The 22,708-nt window shown below is 39.2% G+C and overlaps 2 protein-coding genes across 2 annotated transcripts; both read right to left on the bottom strand.

The window, feature by feature from the left end:
• Positions 1-580: 580 nt before the first annotated feature.
• On the bottom strand, positions 581-21,053 carry LOC103020150 (transcription elongation factor A protein-like 5). Its single transcript, XM_007186258.2, is given in 4 exon segments — positions 581-610; positions 612-742; positions 745-1,177; positions 20,839-21,053. Coding segments are annotated over 3 exon segments (567 nt in total). The 5' UTR covers positions 1,151-1,177; positions 20,839-21,053.
• On the bottom strand, positions 19,374-19,751 carry LOC102998004 (60S ribosomal protein L31-like). Its single transcript, XM_007186263.2, has one exon. It carries the CDS (start codon positions 19,749-19,751, stop codon positions 19,374-19,376), a length of 378 nt encoding a protein of 125 aa, XP_007186325.2.
• Positions 21,054-22,708: the final 1,655 nt, after the last annotated feature.

Consider the following 22,708-nt stretch of genomic DNA (forward strand, 5'->3'; position numbering starts at 1 on the left):
GTCTCCACTACCTTCATAAACTCACTGAGCAGTTATTTTGATTGCTTGGTATTTTCCTATGTTTCAAATCTTTTATTATTTATTTTATGACAAAAGTAATCTGTGTATTTTAGGGGGAAAAGTACAGGTGAAAGAATAATCTCTACCACCAGCACCCAGAGAAAACCATTATTTTGCTTTTGGTCTACTCAGTTTCAGTTTTCCCTGTACATGGATGTATTGTGTAACTTTTTTGGGTTTTTTTTTTCAAAAACGGGCAGATGCTGTATATGCGGTTCTGAAAACTGGTGTTTTTCTTTATTGTTATTTTACAGTGTACCATGAACATCTCTTCCATGCACGTGGGTGAAAATCCCCTACTGAAACACAGAGAGCACTGTAGTTGGATCAAAAGGCTGCTGGTAATGAGAGTGACACCTAAAGCAAAGTATCAGCTTAAGGTTAAAGCACATAGCCTGGCAAATGCCTGCCAGGGAAAGCAGGGTCAGCGATATTCTCATCAGAGGAGTCAGAATTGAAGGCCAAAGGCATTAAAGATATGGGATATCATGTAAGCCCCTCTGGCCCCTACCTCCGTCCCTCATTCCCCTGACACGCCGTTGGCCCCTTGGGGTGAATGGATCCTGTACATCTGTTTGCATCCAATGAAAACCACCCATTTTCTGTCTTTTCCTTAACTCTTCCTGAGCCCTTGACATATCTGCACATTCTCTCATCATCTCCTCACTGCCCAGATGCCTTCCTGTAAGTTGTCCTGATAGTCCTTGGGGGAATCATCCATCCCCCTCTCCGTTTTTCTTTTTGCTTTCCGGGGCACATAGTCTTCAGCGGGGCACTTTTCGGCAGCCCGCGGCTGACTCTCTGGCTTTGCCTGGGATTCCAGCTTGCCCTCACCGTGTGGTTTTCCCTCAGCTTCGGACTTGCCCTGCTTTTCTCGCTTCCCCTCATCTTCTGGCTGTCCCTCGTCTTCTGGCCGTCCCTCATTCTGGAGCTCCTGCTCATGTTCTGACTTCCCCTCCACTTCTGGCTTTTCTTCCTCATCTGACTTTCCTTCATCTTCTGTATCTACTGCATCTTTTGACTTTCCCTCATTGTCTGGGTTTCCTTCATTTTCTGGCTTTCCTTCATTTTCTCTGTAGACCTTCTCCATGTTGAGATTTGCCCTCCTTTGCCTGTCCTAGGAGACAAAACGGAGACAAAGGAGACCGAGGACTTAGGTGGTGAAATACAGGTTCTGATAAGTATTTGCCTCTGTGATTTAGGATCTTCATGGCCTACCCCTATGGGCAGGGTGCACTCCCGCCCATACATTTTCTCCTTTCTTTCCCAGTGTATGCAAGGTTGGCACACATGATAACATGAGCCCACCTTGCAGACACTTCCACAGGTGCTTCTCCCTACATTTAAGTGGGCTGTGCTGACAAATGTATAAGAGCAGATTTGTCCCTAAACTTTGCTCCGGCCTTGGCTATGCCGGTAACAGTTTTAACTGGGTGGTCCCAACTTAGACTGACCCGCAAGAATCCTGGCCAGTTTCTTTTTCCCCTTGTCTACAGTTGTAAGACTTGTAGAACTGCAGATACAACCAGACAATGGCCAGTTCTCAGATATCAGAGATACTCTGTTATCTTCAAGGACTTCACAGATGCCACACCTGCCAACTCTCACTTCCTTGTTTTCCCCTCTGTCTTCACCAGCCATAAAGCACCAGGTTCCCTTAGGGTCCTGACAGAGGCCATGTATTCTGAGACCGGAATAGGGAGGCTTGGAGGAGGGGTGGCAGGTAGTGAACTCCCCAACTTCTGCTCAGGCTTTAGTCACTCCTACTCCCAGGGGTCCTGGGGCAGTTGCCCTCTTCCATTGACCTGCACTGATACTGCAGGTCTTTCCTTTCCTTGTCTGGGTTGGTGCCTACAACCACAGACCCAAAGACCTGTAGAGAGACAGGAGACAGACGGTGAATGAGGGACTGAGAAGTGAATGAGTGGCAATGAGGACACTGATTCTTTTCCGACTCTAGCTGTCAATACTTTCCCAGCTCCTGCCATACCCTTGCCCTTTCCCTTGCTTCTCTGATCCCCCTCTACAGCTCCTCCCTAACAGCCTCCTTTTTTTTTAACCACTGAGAAATGGCAGAGAGAGATTATTTCCAAAGTGTTTCTATGTTTCCCAATCTTCCTTCCAAATTTCTGTCTCACTTTTCCTTGTGAGGTTCAGGACAGTGATGTTCAGAAGGCATATCCAGCTTTGCTCAGGTCTCTGCCTTCCAAACCCTCACCCCAGGGTGCCCAGATAGAACGAGCCCATCCCTCATTCTGAAAATGGTGATGGTAGAGTCAGGGAGCATGGCAGAAATGTCCAGAGCATTCCTGCCACCACTTCCCTTTCCACATACACAGAAAGACCACATTTTCCTGCAATGCAAGAGACAAATTATTTCCAAACTCATTAAAAATTTTGGTCCATGTTACCTCCTCTCAACTCTTCCTAGTTCAGGAGTCACTCCTGCCCTATAGGGAGCTGGTCTCCAGACTGAACTTCAGTCCCCCTCCTCTGTAGCACCTCTCCCTCTCCCCTCTCCCTCATCCCCCTCCCCCCACATCCCCCCCTGCAAAAAGGACGAAGGTGAAGAGCAGGCCTGGCCCCTTTGCAAGGGGGTCTGCCCTCCCCATCCTGGGTTCACAGGCATTGCCCTCCTCCCTCCACCCCGGAAGGATCAGGCCATTTCCTCTCCATCCCCCTCCGCTAGCCTTTTCCCTCTGTCAGATGTCCCCCGATAACCTGCCTCCTAAGAGATCCCAACTGGTACCCATTCTTATCCTCTGGCCCCTCTCCATCTCCTCCCACCAAGCCCTCCATCTCTTGCACCAAATGGATGGGCATCAGGGAAGGGGTAGAGAGAATCCAGTCCTAGACCTGCTCTGGTCTTTGCCCTCTGCCACCCCCACCCCAGGTGTCCGCAGGAGGCAGTGAATTTGTGACCATCTCAGGGAGATGCCTCCTTCTCACATTTCTTGCTGCCATAAGCCAGTACTTATCCAGGGAAATAAGAGATGGTACCCGGACCTCTCCCCCAACACTCACACAATTTTCTGCGCCAAAACGAATAAGGGTGGGAGGAGGGTGGCATCTGGAAAGCAGACCGGATCCTGTGTAGCCTCTGTCTGTTACTACCCCTACCTCAAGTGTCCCCTTCCCCACTCCGGCTAGTACCGACCTGCAACCTTGCGGGGCTATAGGGCAGTTTTCCCCTTGGTCCCTCAGTCTGAAATCTATCTTCCTCCACGGAAATAGGGAGCTGATACCTGGAAGAGAGGGACTTCTGTACGCATCGGCTCCCGATCACATGAAGGAAACGTCACCAGTGGGCTCGGGTCCCTAGTTCTCCCTCCTGCAGGAAGTGCCTCAGGAGTCAGCCCACTTCTTCCCTTCACTGGCCCCTTCCCGCCTCACCCTTCTTCAGTACCCTCCCCTGACTGCTTGAGGCCCTGTCACTCATTTTGGTCGTGGCTAATCCCAGAGGTCAAATGGGGCCCCTTCTCCCTGTAGTATGTATTTGTTCTTCTGTCTTATCAGGGGCTGCGTCTTCTCCCAGGGCTACTGGCCCCACTGATCCATCTCTGAGGAATTTCTTTCTTTCTCTCGTTTGATCTCAAAGTGCCTACCCCCTCCATCTACTTCTCCACTCTGACACTGGTGCTCATTCCTGTCTCCCAGACCTTCACATAACAGGTACAGGGTGCATTGGTAGGTAGGGAAGCAGGTAGTTGAAATAGGGATTTTATTTTCTTCTAAATAATTTTTTTCAGTTTTATTTAACTTATTTCCCTCACCGTGGGTTATTTTTATAAGCAAAAAGTTAAATAAAGCTATTTTCATTTGGGAAAAAGAACATGTTTAAGGTAGAGGAAACAACCAACATCCCCAAATTGTGAGAGCAACTTAAGTTCCTAATATTAATTTTTACTAGAAAATGGATTTGACTGTCTACTTACAAAAGAATTTTTAAAGTTTTCATAAATAGCTGCTTCTGTCATGTTCTACCGAAAATGCATGTATTTAATATTCCCAAAAAATAGCTGAGTGTTAAGTGCACTTGCTGGAACATGATGGCTAACACAATATCAGTCTTGAAAATTTGGCCCATGGCTATTTTCATTCAGAGGTTTAGCTGTGCAGCAAGGCAGCTGAGGATCTGAGGGGTGCCGACATGGTCTGATCTTCCCTGCCCTATCAAGAGGGGAGGAATATGCTGTCCCGACCCCTTCTCACCTTTCAGAGCCTCTCATCCTTTGCATTCAGGCACCTGACTGTTGCTTACCCAAAAATATACATGGAGAGGTGACCAAGGTGGTGACTTCAATAAATGCTTTTGGCTCCTTCCCTCCCTCCCCCAAATTCCCACAGAGATTACGCAACTCCAGCAGAGATGGGAATGCTGTTCTGACAACTGGAAACCAAAACAGATCCCTTCTAGACCCCTGCAGCAGAGGGTTTCCATAAAGCCTGTAGAAGTGATTGTTGGGGGGAGAGCCTCCAGACCTGCTTGCTGTCTACCCTTATTCCCAGTGCCCAGGTGGAAACTTCCTTGACCCTGTCTACTGCTTACCACCTAACTAAGGAGATGCAGCCTGCTGGGTCTTTCAACTCTATTATATTTACCTCCAGGGCACCTAGGAGGAGCCTAGCCACGCTGAAGAGTTGCTTCCTGCCAGTCCACATCCACCCTGGTGCTCTCTCAGCCAGATTTAGACCAGTGTCTAAGGAACTCTGACAGGCCGACCATACTGATTGACCTAGACCAGGTGTTTTCAGCTGAGGAAGTCTGTGGACCACCTGAAATAATATGCAAGGTAGCATATGCTTAGAAGGTAGTAGAGTATGTAGACTTATGAAAAGAAGAGCTGTACCCTAGGAGCCTCAGAAACCCTGATACATGAGCAGGTTGACATCATGAAGAAGCAGAAGCTATGAGGCAGGAAAAAGACAGAAGGAGAAGGAGCTACTTGGGAATGAGACAGGAAGGAGAAGAGACAAATAGCAGCTGAGCTATGTTAGAGGGAGAGCACTTACTCCTTGGGTTCAGGCATTCTTAACTAAAGAAACCCCTGGAATTATGTTCAAGATAATGTGCATGTGTGTGTGTGGGGGGGGGGTAGGGTATACACATTTTTACTGGGTGTGTACATTTGCCTAGGATAGGATCCATTACTTTCATTAGATGCTCAAAGGGGTAATATTAAAAAAAGGGAGAAGGTCAACTGGCCTAGAAAATATATTTTCATATACATCTTTTTTCAAATAGGACTATGTCTATTTCTTAGGAGAAACTAACAGAACAATTAGCCATTTTAAAGTGTACAACTCAGTGGCATATAGTACATTCATGATGTTGTGAATCTATCACCTCTATCTAGTTCCAAAACATTTTCATCAACTCCATACCCATTAAGCAGTCAATCCCAATTCTCCTCTTCCCTTAGTACCTAGCAACAACTAATCTACCTTCTGCCTCTATGGAATTATCTACTTTGGATATTTCATATAAATGAAATCATTCAATATTTGACCATTTGTGCCTGGCTTCTTTCACTTAGCATAATGCTTTCAAGGTTCATTCACATTGTAGCATGTACAGTATTTCATTCCTTTTTATGGCTGAATAATATTTCATTGTATGTCTATATCATATTTTGTTGATCCATTCAGACATTGATGGATATCTGGGTTGTTTCCACCTTTTGACTATTGTGAATAGTGTTGTCTTAAACATTTGTGTATAAGTTTTTATGTGGATGTATGTTTTTATTTCTCCTGGGTATATGCCTAGGAATGGAATTGCTGGGTCATATGGTAATTTTTTTTTATTCTAATTTTTTTAATCAGTCATCAATTTTATACACATCACTTTATACATGTCAATCCCAATCGCCCAATTCAGCACACCACCATCCCCACCCCACCACAGTTTTCCGCCCCTTGGTGTCCATACGTTTGTTCTCTACATCTGTGTCTCAACTTCTGCCCTGCAACCCGGTTCATCTGTACCATTTTTCTAGGTTCCACATACATGCATTAATATACGATATTTGTTTTTCTCTTTCTGAATTACTTCACTCTGTATGACAGTCTCTAGATCCATCCACGTCTCAACAAATGACTCAATTTCATTCCTTTTTATGGCTGAGTAATATTCCATTGTATATATGTACCACATCTTCTTTATCCATTCGTCTGTTGATGGGCATTTAGGTTGATTCCATGACCTGGCTATTGTAAATAGTGCTGCAATGAACACTCGGGTGCATGTGTCTTTTTGAATTACGGTTTTCTCTGGGTATATGCCCAGTAGTGGGATTGCTGGGTCATATGGTAATAGTATTTTTAGTTTTTTAAGGAACCTCCATACTGTTCTCCATAGTGGCTGTATCAATTTACATTCCCACCAACAGTGCAAGAGGGTTCCCTTTACTCCACACCCTCTCCAGCATTTGTTGCTTGTACATTTTCTGATGATGCCCATTCTAACGGGTGTGAGGTGATACCTCATTGTAGTTTTGATTTGCATTTCTCTAATAATTAGTGATGTTGAGCATCTTTTCATGTGCTTCATGGCCGTCTGTATGTCTTCTTTGGAGAAATGTCTATTTAGGTCTTCTGCCCATTTTTGGATTGGGGTGTTTGTTTCTTTAATGTTGAGCTGAATGAGCTGTTTATATATTTTGGAGATTAATCCTTTGTCCATTGATTCATTTGCAAATATTTTCTCCCATTCTGAGGGTTGTCTTTTCGTCTTGTTTATGGTTTCCTTTGCTGTGCAAAAGCTTTTACGTTTCATTAGGTCCCATTTGTTTATTTTTGTTTTTATTTCCATTACTCTAGGAGATGGATCAAAAAAGGTCTTGCTGTGATTTATGTCAAAGAGTGTTCTTCCTATGTTTTCCTCTACGAGTTTTATAGTGTCCAGTCTTACATTTAGGTCTCTAATCCATTTTGAGTTTATTTTTGTGTATGGTGTTAGGGAGTATTCTAATTTCATTCTTTTACATGTAGCTGTCCAGTTTTCCCAGCACCACTTATTGAAGAGACTGTCTTTTTTCCATTGTATATCTTTGCCTCCTTGTCATAGATTAGTTGACCATAGGTGCGTGGGTTTATCTCTGGGCTTTCTATCTTGTTCCATTGATCTATGTTTCTGTTTTTGTGCCAGTACCATATTGTCTTGATTACTGTAGCTTTGTAGTATAGTGAGAAGTCAGGGAGTCTGATTCCTCCAGCTCCGTTTTTTCCCTCAAGACTGCTTTGGCTATTCGGGGTCTTTTGTGTCTCCATACAAATTTTAAGATGATTTGTTCTAGTTCCGTAAAAAATGCCATTGGTAATTTGATAGGGATTGAATTGAATCTGTAGATTGCTTTGGGTAGTATAGTCATTTTCACAATGTTGGTTCTTCCAATCCAAGAACATGGTATATCTCTCCATCTGTTGGTATCATCTTTAATTTCTTTCATCAGTGTCTTATAGTTTTCTGCATACAGGTCTTTTGTCTCCCTCAGTAGGTTTATTCCTAGGTATTTTATTCTTTTTGTTGCAATGGTAAATGGGAGTGTTTCCATAATTTCTCTTTCAGATTTTTCATCATTAGTGTATAGGAATGCAAGAGATTTCTGTGCATTAATTTTGTATCCTGCAACTTTACCAAATTCATTAATTAGCTCTAGCAGTTTTCTGGTGGCAGTTTTCGGATTCTCTATGTATAGTATCATGTCATCTGCAAACAGTGACAGTTTTACTTCTTCTTTTCCAGTTTGTATTCCTTTTATTTCTTTTTCTTCTCTGATTGCTGTGGCTAGGACTTCCAGAACTATGTTGAATAATAGTGGTGAGAGTGGACATCCTTGTCTCGTTCCTGATCTTAGAGGAAATGCTTTCAGTTTTTCACCATTGAGAATGATGTTTGCTGTGGGTTTGTCATATATGGCCTTTATTATGTTGAGGTAGGTTCCCTCTATGCCCACTTTCTGGAGAATTTTTATCATAAATGGGTGTTGAATTTTGTCAAAAGCTTTTTCTGCATCTATTGAGATGATCATATGGTTTTTATTCTTCAATTTGTTAATATGGTGTATCACATTGATTGATTTGCGTATATTGAAGAATCCTTGCATCCCTGGGATAAATCCCACTTGATCGTGGTGTATGATCCTTTTAATGTGTTGTTGGATTCTGTTTGCTAGTATTTTGTTGAGGATTCTTGCATCGATATTCATCAGTGATATTGGTCTGTAATTTTCTTTTTTTGTAGTGTCTTTGTCTGGTTTTGGTATCAGGGTGATGGTGGCCTCATAGAATGAGTTTGGGAGTGTTCCTTCCTCTGCAATTTTTTGGAAGAGCTTGAGAAGGATAGGTGTTAGCTCTTCTCTAAATGTTTGATAGAATTCACCTGTGAAGCCATCTGGTCCTGGACTTTTGTTTGTGGGAAGATTTTTAATCACAGTTTCAATTTCATTACTTGTGATTGGTCTGTTCATATTTTCTGTTTCTTCCTGGTTCAGTCTTGGAAGGTTATACCTTTCTAAGAATTTGTCCATTTCTTCCAGGTTGTCCATTTTATTGGCATAGAGTTGCTTGTAGTAGTCTCTTAGGATGCTTTGTATTTCTGTGGTGTCTGTTGTAACTTCTCCTTTTTCGTTTCTGATTTTATTGATTTGAGTCCTCTCCCTCTTTTTCTTGATGAGTCTGGCTAATGGCTTATCAATTTTGTTTATCTTCTCAAAGAACCAGCTTTTAGTTTTATTGATCTTTGCTATTGTTTTCTTTGTTTCTATTTCATTTATTTCCGCTCTGATCTTTATGATTTCTTTCCTTCTGCTAACTTTGGTTTTTGTTTGTTCTTCTTTCTCTAGTTTCTTTAGGTGTAAGGTTAGATTGTTTATTTGAGATTTTTCTTGTTTCTTGAGGTAGGCTTGTATAGCTATAAACTTCCCTCTTAGAACTGCTTTTGCTGCATCCCATAGGTTTTGGGTCGTCGTGTTTTCATTGTCATTTGTCTCTAGGTATTTTTTTGATTTTCTCTTTGATTTCTTCAGTGATCTCTTGGTTATTTAGTAACGTATTGTTTAGCCTCCATGTGTTTGTCTTTTTTACGTTTTTTTCCCTGTAATTGATTTCTAATCTCGTAGCGTTGTGGTCAGAAAAGATGCTTGATATGATTTCAATTTTCTTAAATTTACTGAGGCTTGATTTGTGACCCAAGATGTGATCTATCCTGGAGAATGTTCCGTGCACACTTGAGAAGAAAGTGTAATCTGCTGTTTTTGGATGGAATGTCCTATAAATATCAGTTAAATCTATCTGGTCTAGTGTGTCATTCCAAGCTTCTCTTTCCTTATTTATTTTCATTTTGGATGATCTGTCCAATGGTGTAAGTGAGGTGTTAAAGTCCCCCACTATTATTGTGTTACTGTCAATTTCCTCTTTTATAGCTGTTACCAGTTGCCTTATGTATTGAGTTGCTCCTATGTTGGGTGCATATATATTTATAATTGTTATATCTTCTTCTTGGATTGATCCCTTGATCATTATGTAGTGTCCTTTCCTTGTCTCTTGTAACATTCTTTATTTTAAAGTCTATTTTATCTGATATGAGTATAGCTACTCCAGCTTTCTTTTGATTTCCATTTGCATGGAATATCTTTTTCCATCCCCTCACTTTCAGTCTGTATGTGTCCCTAGGTCTAAAGTGGGTCTCTTGTTGACAGCATATATATGGGTCTTGTTTTTGTATCCATTCAGCAAGCCTGTGTCTTTTGGTTGGAGCATTTAATCCATTCACGTTTAAGGTAATTATCGATATGTACGTTCCTATGACCATTTTCTTAATTGTTTTGGGTTTGTTTTTGTAGGTCCTTTTCTTCTCTTGTGTTTCCCACTTAGAGAAGTTCCTTTAGCATTTGTTGTAGAGCTGGTTTGGTGGTGCTGAATTCTCTTAGCTTTTGCTTGTCTGTAAAGCTTTTGATTTCTGCATCAAATCTAAATGAGATCCTTGCCGGGTAGAGTAATCTTGGTTGTAGGTTCTTCCCTTTCATCACTTTAAGTATATCATGCCACTCCCTTCTGACTTGTAGAGTTTCTGCTGAGAAATCAGCTGTTAACCTTATGGGAGTTCCCTTGTATGTTATTTGTCATTTTTCCCTTGTTGCTTTCAATAATTTTTCTTTGCCTTTAATTTTTGCCACTTTGATTACTATGTGTCTTGGCATGTTTCTCCTTGGGTTTATCCTGTATGGAACTCTCTGCGCTTCCTGGACTTGGGTGGCTATTTCCTTTCCCATGTTAGGGAAGTTTTCGACTATAATCTCTTCAAATATTTTCTCTGGTCCTTTCTCTCTCTCTTCCCTTTCTTGGACCCCTATAATGCGAATGTTGTTGCATTTAATGTTGTCCCAGAGGTCTCTTAGGCTGTCTTCATTTCTTTTCATTCTTTTTTCTTTAGTCTGTTCCGCAGCAGTGAATTCCACCATTCTGTCTTCCAGGTCACTTATCCGTTCTTCTGCCTTGGTTATTCTGCTATTGATTCCTTCTAGTGTAGTTTTCATTTCAGTTATTGTATTGGTCATCTCTGTTTGTTTGTTCTTTAATTCTTCTAGGTCTTTGTTAAACATTTCTTGCATCTTCTCAATCTTTGCCTCCATTCTTTTTCCTGTGTCCTGGATCATCTTCACTATCATTATTCTGAATTCTTTTTCTGGAAGGTTGCCTATCTCCACTTCATTTAGTTGTTTTTCTGGGGTTTTTTCTTGTTCCTTCATCTGGTGTATAGCCCTCTGTCTTTTCATCTTGTCTATCTTTCTGTAAATGTGGTTTTTGTTCCACAGGCTGCAGGATTGTAGTTTTTCTTGCTTCTGCTGTCTGCCCTCTGGTGGTTGAGGCTATCTAAGAGGCTTGATGGGAGGCTCTGGTGGTGGGTAGAGCTGACTGTTGCTGTGTCGGTCAGAGCTCCGTAAAACTTTAATCCACTTGACTGTTGATGGGTGGGGCTGGGTCCCTCCCTGTTGGTTGTTTTGCCTGAGGCAACCCAACACTGGAGCCTACCTGGGCTCTTTGGTGGGGCTAATGGCAGACTCTGGGAAGGCTCACGCCAAGGAGTACTTCCCAGAACCTCCGCTGCCAGTGTCCTTGTCCCCACGGTGAAACAGAGCCAGCCCCCACCTCTGCAGGATACCCTCCAACACTAGCAGGTAGGTCTGGTTCAGTCTCCCCCAGGATCACTGCTCCTTCCCCCGGGTCCCGATGCGCACACTATTCCGTGTGCGCCCTCCAAGAGTGGGGTCTCTGTTTCCCCCAGTCCTGTCGAAGTCCTGCAATCAATTCCCACTTGGCTTCAAAGTCTGATTCTCTATGAATTCCTCCTCCCATTGCCGGACCCCCAGGTTGGGAAGCCTGACGTGGGGCTCAGAACCTCCACTCCAGTGGGTGGACTTCTGTGGTATAAGTGTTCGTCAGTCTGTGCGTCACCCACGCAGCAGTTATGGGATTTGATTTTACTCTGATTGCGCCCCTCTTACCGTCTCACTGTGGCTTCTCCTCTGTCCTTGGACGTGGGGTATCCTCCTTGGTGCAGTCCAGTGTCTTCCTGTCGATGATTGTCCAGCAGCCAGTTGTGATTCTGGTGCTCTCGCAAGAGGGAGTGAGAGCACGTCCTTCTACTCCGCCATCTTGTTTAATCTCCTCATATGGTAATTTTATATCTAACTATTTGGGGAACTGCCAAACTGTTTCCCACAGTGGCTGCAACATTTTGCATTCCTACCAGCAATGTATGAGGGTTCCAATTTCTCCACATTCTCCAAAGCAATTGTTAATTTCCATTTTTAATTTTTATAATCCTAGTGGGTGAGAAGTGGCTTTGATTTGCATTTTCCTAATGACTAATGATATTGAGCATCTTATGTGTTTATTGGATATTTATATATCTTCTTTAGAGAAATATCTATTCAACTCCTTTGCCCATTTTTATTTGGGTTGTCTTTTTGTTGTTGAATTGTAGGAATTCTTCATATATTCTGGATACTTATCAAATATATGATTTCCAAATATTTTCTCCCATTATGTGGATTGTCTTCACTTTCTTGATAGTGTCTTGTGATTCGCAAAACTTTTAAATTTTTATGAAATGCAATGTATCTGTTTTTCTTTTGTTGTTCATGCTTTTAATGTCATATCTAATAATCCATTGCCAAATCCAAGGACATGAAGATTTATCACTTTGTTTTCTTCTAAGAGTTTTAAAGTTTTGGCTCATATATTTAGGTCTTGGGTCCATTTTGAGTTAATTTTTTTAATATGGTGTGAGTTCATTTTTCTTTATGGCTTTATAAGATGTAAAGATCCTTCTGATGTCAGTGCACAACACACTGTCACACAAATGAATAAAAGGCATTTTTGCAAAAAAATATATTACAATTTACCCCCTTGATGTCTTGACATCTGTTTTAAGTTCAATTATTTGGGATATTTGAGTGGCCCAAATAGTAGAGGATATTTACAGAGAGTAGGGAATAAGTTGCCCTAAACAGCATAGAAAACATTTTATTGTGAGAATTAAAAGAAGGAAAACAAATAGAAGAATGAGGAGTCTTTGTAGGCCAGCCATAACCAAATTCCCTATTGATATGGCGTTAGCCAAGAAAACAGATCTGAAGTTTTCACGGTCTCTAGCAATATTTTTGGTAGACTTGAAAAGTGTTATAAATATGAATTATATATTTTATGACAAAAAATCTTGGTGACAAGTCCAGTAGTTATGTTGTTGGAGTGTACGAACTGATAGTTTAGTAAAACATATAGAAAAAGTTAGTGGTATTTATAGCCAAGGAGAAGGGGTAGTTGTGTTCATGGTCAGAGACGTAAGACAGGAGGTAGTGGTGGAAAGTTGGAGTGGGGGAGTAGGATAAAGTGCTAGAGAGTGGGAGGTCCTCTTCCCAGGTGGTTGAGGAGTGGTCTAGGAGGCAGTTGCCCCCTGAGGAAAGCAATAATCTCCATTAATTTTTATAATGGCATTAATAGTACTGTAGTAACCTCTATAAGATTTCCCTTTAGGCATAAGAGTATAGAGGTGTACACCTTTTGGCAGAGAGCAAAACATAAACCAGGGTCATTGGCTAAGTAAATTATGAACTCAGGACATGTAATAAAATCACTAAAATCAAAGGGAGAAAAGCAATAAATTTATTGTGTCCAATTTGTCAGTGTCTTAGGAAAGGTAGCACATAGGCATTGCCGGGACTCTAGTCTTAGTGACTGGCATGAAGTCTTTCCCCATTGAATGATCTTGGCACTCTTGTCAAAATTCACTTGACTTACATGTGAGAGTTATTTTGGGGCACTCTATTCTATTCCATTGGTCTATATGTGTCTTTATGCCAGAACTACACCGTTTGATTACTGTAGCTTTATGGTAAGTTTTGAAACCAGGAAGTGTGAGTCCTCCAAATTTGTTCTTCAATTTCAAGGTTGTTTTGGCTATTTAGGGTCTCTTGAGATTCCATATGAATTTTTTAAAAATTTATTATTGGCTGCGTTGGGTCTTTGTTGCTGCGCTCGGGCTTTCTCTAGTTGCAGAGAGCGGGGGCTACTCTTTGTTGTGGTGCGCTGGCTTCTCATTGCAGTGGCTTCTCTTGTTGTGGAGCACAGGCTCTAGGCGTGCGGGCTTCAGTAGTTGTGGCACGTGGGCTCAGTAGTTGTGGCTCGCAGGCTCAAGAGCACAGGCTCAATAGTTTGGCGCATGGGCTTAGTTGCTCCGTGGCATGTGGGATCTTCCTGGACCAAGGATTGAACCTGTGTCCCCTGCATCGGCGGGCAGACTCTTAACCACCGCGCCACCAGGGAAGTCCTCATATGAATTTTAAAATAAGATTTTTCTGTACCTGAGTAAAACATCGTTGGGATTTTGATAGGGGTTGCACTGAATCCTGTAAATTGTTTTGACTAGTATTGACATCTTAGCAATACTGTCTTCAATTCCACAAACACAAGATGTCTCTGTTTATTTGTGTTTTGTATTTTTCAGTGTAAAAGTGCTTTACACCCTTGCTTAAATTTATACCAAAATATTTTATTCTTTTTGATGCTATTGTAAAAAAATTATTCCCTTAATTTCCTTTTCGGATTGTTCACAGTTGGTGTATAGAAACACAACCAATTTTTATGCGTTGATTTATCTGCAACTTTGCTGAATTCATTTCTTAGTTCTAACAGTTTTATTGAGGACTCTTTAGGGTTTTCAACCTATAGGATCATGTCATCTGTGAACAGAGATATTTACTTCTTCCTTTCCAATACAGTATGGATTTTTTTTCTCACCTAATTGCTTGGGCTATGCCTTCCAGTACTATATTGAGTAGAAGTGATGAAGGTGACCTCCTTCTCTCATTTCTGATCTCAAAGGAAAAGCTTTCAATTTTTCACCACTAAGTGTGGTGTTAGTTCTGGGCTTTTCATAGAAAGCATTTATTATGTTGAGGTAGTTTCCTTCTATTCCTAGTTTGCTGAGTGTTTTTATCATGAAAGAGTGTTGAATTTTGTCAAATGTTTTTCCTGCAACAATTGAGACAATCATGTATTTTTTCCTTCCTTCTCTTAATGTGGTTTATTACATTAATATATTTTTATATGTTGAACAATACTTACATCCAGGAATAAAGCCCACTTGGTCATGGTGTATAATCCTTCTAATGCACTGCTGAATTCCATTTGCTAGTACTTTGGAATTAATATTCATATGGGATATTAGTCTGTAGTTTTCATTTCTTGTAGTGTCTTTGTCTGGATTTAGTATTAAGATACAGCTGGCTTGACAGAATGAGTTATAAAGTGTTCCAAATTTTTTGGAAGCATTTGAAAAAGACTGGTGTTAGTTCTTCTTTAAATATTTGGTATAATTTACCAGTGACACCATCCTGTCCTGGGCTTTTCTTTGTTGAGAACTTTTTGATTATTGATTCAATCTCCTTACTCATTACTGTTCTGCTCACATTTTATATTTCTTCAGTATTCAGTCCTGGTAGGTTGTGTGTTTCTAGGAATTTGTCTATTTCATCCAGGTTATCCAATTTGTTGACATACAATTGTTCATAGTCCTCTCTTTTAATCTTTTTTATATCTGTAAAACTAGTAGTAATGTCCCCTCTGTAAGTTAATTTTAGGTACATAGATATTCTTTTTTTCCCTACTCAACCTAGCTGAAGATTTTTCAATTTTGTTGATCTTTTTGAAGAACTAACTCTTGGTTTCATTTTTTTTCTCGATAGCTTTTCTATTATCTATTATATTTGTCTCTGCTCTAATCTTTATTATTTCCTTCCTTTTAATAGCTTTAGGTTTAATTTGCTATTCTTTTTCTACTTCCTTGATATGTAAAGTCAGCTTTTCGTGTGAGATCTTTTTTCTTTTTTAACGTAAGTGTTCGTAGCTATAAGTTTCCCTCTAAACTCTGCTTTCACTGCCTCCCATAAATTTTGGTATGATGTGTCATTTTCATTTGTCTCAGATATTTTCTAAGTTCTCTTGTGATTTCTTCTTTGACCCATTGGTCAAAGTTTAATAAACTTTTCTTGAGTTCCTTTGGAACCCAAGATCTCTGGGCAGTCCATCTTCATCTTTCTATTTTCCAGTGTTTTCCTATGCTTCTTGTTGTGATATGTCTGTGGTTTTTCACTTGTAAGATGAAAGGTGTGGAAGGGATGGTGTGGCTCTATCTTATCCAGAACTGGAAGTCTGCAGGTCAGATTTTTGCTGTTCAATAAAGTTGAATCCAGCTCAGGTCTGGCTATGGTCCTACAGCTTCTCAGATGTATGGCAAGACACTTGTACTCTCTTAGCCTGTGTCCTTATTTATTGTTGTAGAGAGAGGTCTTAGGATTTCTAACAATCTGTCTCTATCCATCTCTGAGAATCAAAATGTCTTTTGACGAGAAAGGTTACATTTTGATGAAGTCCAATATATTGATTTGTTTTCTGTTAGAGTTTGTTTTTTTGAATTCTAATTTAAAATTTTTTACAAACTCAAAGTCCCTAAAAGTTTCTCCTATTTTTTTTCTAGAAATTTTGTTTTACATAAAATTATTTTTTACCTGAAAAATTATTTATTATATTATAAATTATTTATTATATTATATTATTATTATATTATAAAAAATTTATTTTTTACATAAAATTTCTAGAAATTTTATGTTTTACCTTACATTTAGGTCTTTGACACAGTTTGACTCAACTTTTTATATGATATGAGATAAAGTTATTCTAATTATGATGATGATGATGGTGATCATGATCATGATCATTAATAAAGGTTCAATTGGAACTAGTTGTTCCAACATCAATTATCAAAAAGAGTGTCTATTCCACCATCAGATTGCCTTGGAATCTTTGTCAAAAGCATATATGTGTGCATCTATTTCTTGACTATTCTGTTCCATTGATCAATTTGTCTATATTTATGCTGATACCACACTGTTTTGATTATGGCACCATTATTATAAGTCTTGCAATAAGGTAGTGAAAGTTTTCCAAAATGTTTCTCTTCTCAAAGTTGTTTGGACTATTCTCAGTTCTTTGGATTTTTTTAATGTAAATTTTAGAATCAGATTGTCAGTTTCTATTAAAAACTGCTGTGATTTATGTCATGAATGTTTTATAGTTTTCAATGTGCAGATCTTACACATCTTTTGTCAAGTTTATCCCTAAATAATTCATATTTCTGATGTTACTGTAAATGACGTGTTTTAAATTTTATTCTGGCTGTTCATTACTTGTAGAGAGCTGAATATTTTTCCTTAAAATTCATGTTCACCCAGCACTTCAGAATGTGACCTTATTTGAAAATAGGGTCTTTGAAGACATAGTTAACTAAGAATTGAGATGAGAGCATACTGAATTAGGATGGGCCACAAGCCAAGGAATGCCTAGGGCCACCAGAGCTAGAAGAGGTAAGGAAGCATTTTTCCCTAGAGCCTTCAGAGAGAACTTAGCATTACTGACACTTTGATTTGGACTTCTGGTGTACTGAACTGTGAGAGAATAAATTTCTCAGTTTTTTTAAAGCCACCAAGTTTATGGTTATTTGTTAACAGCAGTCTCAGAAAACTAGAAATACAACTAAATTTGTATACTGATCTTTTATCCTGCAACCTTTCTAAACTCACTTATTAGCTCTAGTAGTTTTCGTATATTACATAGGATTTTCTACATGGACTATCATGTTTTCTATGAATAAAGATTTTTCTATTTTTTTCCTTTGCAATCTGTATGACTTTTATTTCTCTTTCTTATCTTATTGTATTGGCTAGAACTTCTAATACAGTGTTGAATCTAATTTGTGAAAGTGTCCATTTTTGCCTTGTTTCTTATCTTAGGGGGAAAACATTTAGCCTTTAGGCACACATCATTATGTAGGTTTTTCATAGATGTATTGTATCAGGTTGAGGAAGGTCTCTTCTATATCTGGTTGCTGAGTATTTTAATCAGTAAGAGATTTTAAAATTTTAGCAAATTTTTTTTCATTCTCCCTTGAGATGATCATATGTTTTTTTCTCTTTTATGTCAATATAGTGAATTATGATTTTCAAATATTAACCTTGCCTTGAATCCTTGGGATAAACCTTATTTGATGATGGTGTACTGTAATTTTTATATATAATTGAATTAGATTTTACTAAAGTTTTGTTAAGAATTTTTGCATATATGTCCATGAAGGAGATTGGTTTGTAGTTATCTTTCCTTGTAATATAATTGTCTGGTTAGTTATCTGGGTAATTCTACCCTTGTAGGATGAGTTGGGAAGTATTCCGTCCTCTTCAGTTTTCTAAGGATTTGGCATATAATTGGTGTTATGTCATCCTTAAATGTTTGGTAGAATTACCAGTAAAGCCATCTCGACCTATAGTTTTCTTCAGAGGAAGTGTTTTAAATGAAATTTCCATTTACTTAACAACTATAGGCCTTTCTTCTATTCTAATATAAATGTTTATACTATAAAATTTCCTGAGTGCTACTTTTGCCACATCCCACAAATTATTATATGTTGAGTTTTCATTTTCACTCAGTTCAAAATATAATTTCCCTTTTGATTTCTTCTTTGAGTTATTTAGATCTGTATTGTTTCATGTTAATTTAAATATTTGGGGATTTTTCAGAGATCTTTCTGTCATTAGCTCCTCGTTTAATTCTATTGTACTCAAAATAGCATACATTTTATGATTTGAATCCTGTTAACATTACTGAGGCTTATTTTATGGTCCTGAATATGGACTATCTTGGTAAATATTCCACGTGCATGTGAAACAAATGTACATTCTATTGTTGTTGGTGGCAAGTTCTACAATTGTCAACTAGGTGAATTGGTTCATAGTGTTGTACTTGCTGATTTTCTGTCTACTTGTTCTATCAGTATTTTAGAGAAGGTGACTGTAATTGTGGATTTGTCTCTTTATCCTTGTAGTTCTATCAATTTTGGCTTCATGTATTTTGAAACACTGCAATATGTGAATGTTTATGATTGTTTTGTCCTCTTGACAAACTCACCACTTAAAGTTATGTAATGACATTCTATGACCATAATTTCCCTGGTATTATTCTTTTCTCTGAAATTTATTGTAACTGATATCAATATAACCACTCAAGCTTTGTTCTGACTGGTTAAGATTGTTCATCTTTTTCTATTCTTTTACTTGTAATCAGTTTGTATCTTTAAATTTCAATTAAGGTTCTTATAGGCAGTATATATTTGTGTCTTGCTTTTCTATACAATCTGACAATCTCTGCTTTATAATTGAGGTCTTTAGACCATTTACATTAATGTGATTATTGGTATTGACATGTTTGGGTTTTAATCAAGTATCTTGCTATCTGTTTACATTTGTCCCATCTGTTCTTTGTTCTCTTTTCCCTCCAACATTTTTTTGAATGAGTATTCTTAAGATTCCATTTTATCTCATATGTTGGTAATATACATTTTTAACATTTCAGAACCTACCTTCAAGTGATATTAAGGTATAGAATAAGAACTTTAAGATTGTATACTTCCATTCCCTATCTCCTGGCCTTTGTGCTACTATTGACATATATTTTACTCCCACACGTTATAAATCCTACAGTACACAGTTGGGGGCAATCCGAAGGCTCGTGTTGTTTCCCCTCTCTCAGAGAACTTTTCCCTCCACTCTCCGATGTTCAGCAACTGAAAATTGTTCTTTTATATATTTTGTCCTGATTTTAGTTGTTTTAGTTAGGGAAGTAAATCCAGTCCCTGTTACTCTATTTTCTTTTTTTTTTTTTTTTTTTTTTTTTTGTAGTTCTATAACTTTATTCGACAATCAGACGTTAGTTCTCATCCACATTAACTGTAGATTTTTGAAACTCTTGACAGGTACACAGGTAACCAATGTATAGAGCTTGTTTGGTGAATCTTCATCTTCATTATGTTTTCTGGACAACTGCACACAGATACAGTATGGGGCATTCCTTATTCCTTTGGCCCAGACAGCTTTGTTGAGTCTGGTGTCAATGTGTACATCTGGAGTTCCCATAACCTTCATGGCAAATTTCCGTATTTCTTTGAGTGCCCGAGGGGCATGCTTCTTGAAACTCACTCCATGGATGTGTTTGTGAATGTTGATAGTGTATTCTCTGGTCACTGCCTCATTGATTTCAGACCGGCCCTTCTTCTCACTGCCCTTCTTTGCGGGAGCCATTCTGCCGGGCTCGGGTTGGAAAGCTTTCCCATATTAAGGTTTGGAATGTAGCTGCTTTCAAGTTCCTTTCTGATGTTTCTCTATTTTTGTCCTGTGATCCTGTTACTCTATTTTCATTTGAAGTATAAATGTGGCTTGATGTCTCACATGATGGTTAATTTTGGAGGCTTTATTTCACTTCTAACCAAAGTGCATTTCCTATGTATCTCGACTCCCTGGAAGAGTCCAGTGTTTGTGCACTCTTCCTCTGGCTAGAAAATTCAAACTGCATTGCTTTCTTTGGTCACAAGGTGGCCCTTAAGTTTATTTTCTGAATTTCCTTCAATAGATTTGAATTTTTAAAGAAAAAAAATTCAGTAATTATTTGTAGTCAACTGTTATATTATCTGCATTATTATTTCAATTTTGTTAGAAATACATAAAGATTCAAACATGTATCTTTGTTTATCATTTGCTGAATATCACTAAATCTATACTTACTCAGTTTTACATTCATCAGATATCTACTAGATATGTATGATGTGCTAAAACTCCAATGACCCAATCCATATCTACATCTCAAAACTTTCTTGAACACCGTTTTTCTTTGATAACAAAGGGCACACTCTCTAATCTCACTGCCTTCTCTTTGCTAGATTTTTTAGGCATTTATGGGAAGAATTTGTCTATCCCTTTTGTGGAGAATGGCCACTGTGAGGGAGAAAAGGAGGCTCAACACATAGAGATGATGTCAACAGGCAAATGCAGCCAGACCTTAGATATAGCTGTTCTCCTCAAAGGAACTTCATGCCCTGCTCCTTTATTGTCTTTTGCTCACTTTCTGCTGGTTGTTTGTTGCCCAAGCATTTTACATGGAGCCTGACCACCCACATACTACTCCCTTAGATGCCCTTTCAGATCCAAACACTCTGTTAAGAGCCAAGGGAAGCTGGTTAGCAGAAAGCATTCTGTCCAGAGACTAGGATCCTAAATTCATCATTCTCTGAGGTTGACAGGGCATCTTGAATCTACCTATATACGAAGAGATGTACATTTTTCTGGGCATATGCATGTCTAACCTATCAAGGTATACCATGGATTCACTCACATATGAGCTTCCAATTTCTCTTCAGAAAGGAAATGCTGAATATCCTTAGGCCAAGAAAGCCAGAATGCTACTGTTTTCCATAGAAGCTGGTGCAAATATTGGCAATCAAGAGCGGTAAGTCTGGGAGACTTCCCTGGAAGTCCAGTGGTTGAGACTCTGCACTTCCACTGCAGGGGGCGCAGGTTTGATCCCCGGTCAGGAACTAAGATCCCGCATGGCATGGCTAAAAAATAAAATAAGAAAAAGAGTGAGAAGTTTGGTAGGGCATAAGCTTCTCAGTTCATCAATTTTCCTGTCTTTTCAACTTTAGCCTTTCTCTCTATAAACTTCTGTCTCACATGAATGTAATACCTTGTGTCTCAAGCACCTGGAGGAAGGAGGGCTTTGAAATTGATTAGGCATCTGATTCATGATGTCTGTGGTTTGCTGTGTTACATGTCATTTTCGCCTGCCTAGCCACTTTTCCCTTTGGTTTCATAAGTGCTATTGCGATGTTATATTCTAGAGCAGGGTTACCGAACTTTTTCTGTTAGGGCCAGATAATAAATATGTAGGTTTTACAGGCGGGCCATACCATTTCTTTCACAAGTACTCAATTCTGCCACTGTAGGCCAAAACCAGCCATAGATAATATGTAAATTAATAAACATGTCTGTATTCCAATTAAACTTTATGGACACCAAAATTTGAATTTCATATGATTTCTACATGTCACAAAATATTCTTGATTTTTTTCAACCATTAAAAAACATAAAATTTATTCTTAGCTCATTGGCCAAAAAAATAAGCAGTAGGCCTGATTTGGCTCATGGGCTGTGGTTTGCCAACTTCTGTTCTAGAATTCTAAGTTTATTTCCACAAAAGAAATAATATGCATAATATGTATTTCACCTACTTAGCACACTGCAAGGCAACTTTTTTTCCCAAGTTCTACTGGAACACTTAAACCCAAGAGTCCTCCAATCAGTCTTCTCATAAAGATCTCCACATTTGGGTATCCACTGAATTCACTGACATGATCTCCTGGCAACCAACTCAATATAGGATAATTTTTCACATTCATAGGTTTCACGGGGGTGGTGTGAGGAGGGACTGTCTCAAATTTTAAGTGAGCTGTTCCCTCACACATCTTGTATAGTCTCATGAATTATGGAAGTTTCTTGGGAAAGAACTACACCTAAGAAAGACCCAGACAGGCAAGGTCTTTTCCATGAAGCTAAATGGGTAGAGGGGATTTATCCACAGTTTATAGAACAGAGTGAAGATTCAATTCATTGGGAATTCCAGAGACATAGTGGGACTTTCTCACCTTAAGGATTCCTGAACATCAACAACCTGTGGAGATGGTGAGAATGGGGCACAACAACAGAGGAATGGACTTACCTACCCCTTAGCCTATTGGACTTGTTTGTGAGTATAGGGAAGACCTGGCTTTGGGAACTTCCCCAAATAGCTGAAGGTAATATCTAAAGGGTTGGGTCATGCATATGCCACTGGGAATAAGAGCTTAAAGAAAGATTACAAACTTATTGCCTCATCAAGTGCACACAAAAGCCCTGGGAGGTGATTATTATCTTCATCTTGCTGATAAACATAATGATTTTTAAAGAGGTATGTCTCATCATTATTAGGTTTATACTTCTAAATAAGAGACCAAGGTAAGCTAAAACGAAGATTCTGTCACAAGTGCTTAGTAAGTGCTCACGTTGCTTTTATCAGGTTGTCAAGCTCTTTCATTAAGTAGTATGTGTTGTTTTGAAAAATGAGAAAATAGAGGGAGTGCCCTGGCAGTCCAGTGGTGAGGACTCGGAGCTCTCACTGCTGTGGCCCGGGTTCAATTCCTGGTCTGGGAACTAAGATCCCACAAGCC

The sequence above is a fragment of the Balaenoptera acutorostrata genome, chromosome X, assembly GCF_949987535.1.
Source record: "Balaenoptera acutorostrata chromosome X, mBalAcu1.1, whole genome shotgun sequence".
Lineage (NCBI taxonomy): Eukaryota > Metazoa > Chordata > Mammalia > Artiodactyla > Balaenopteridae > Balaenoptera > Balaenoptera acutorostrata.

Bases quoted from the DNA above. Each gene is read 5' to 3' on its own strand.
- LOC102998004 (XM_007186263.2), bottom strand. From the start codon at position 19,751: ATGGCTCCCGCAAAGAAGGGCAGTGAGAAGAAGGGCCGGTCTGAAATC.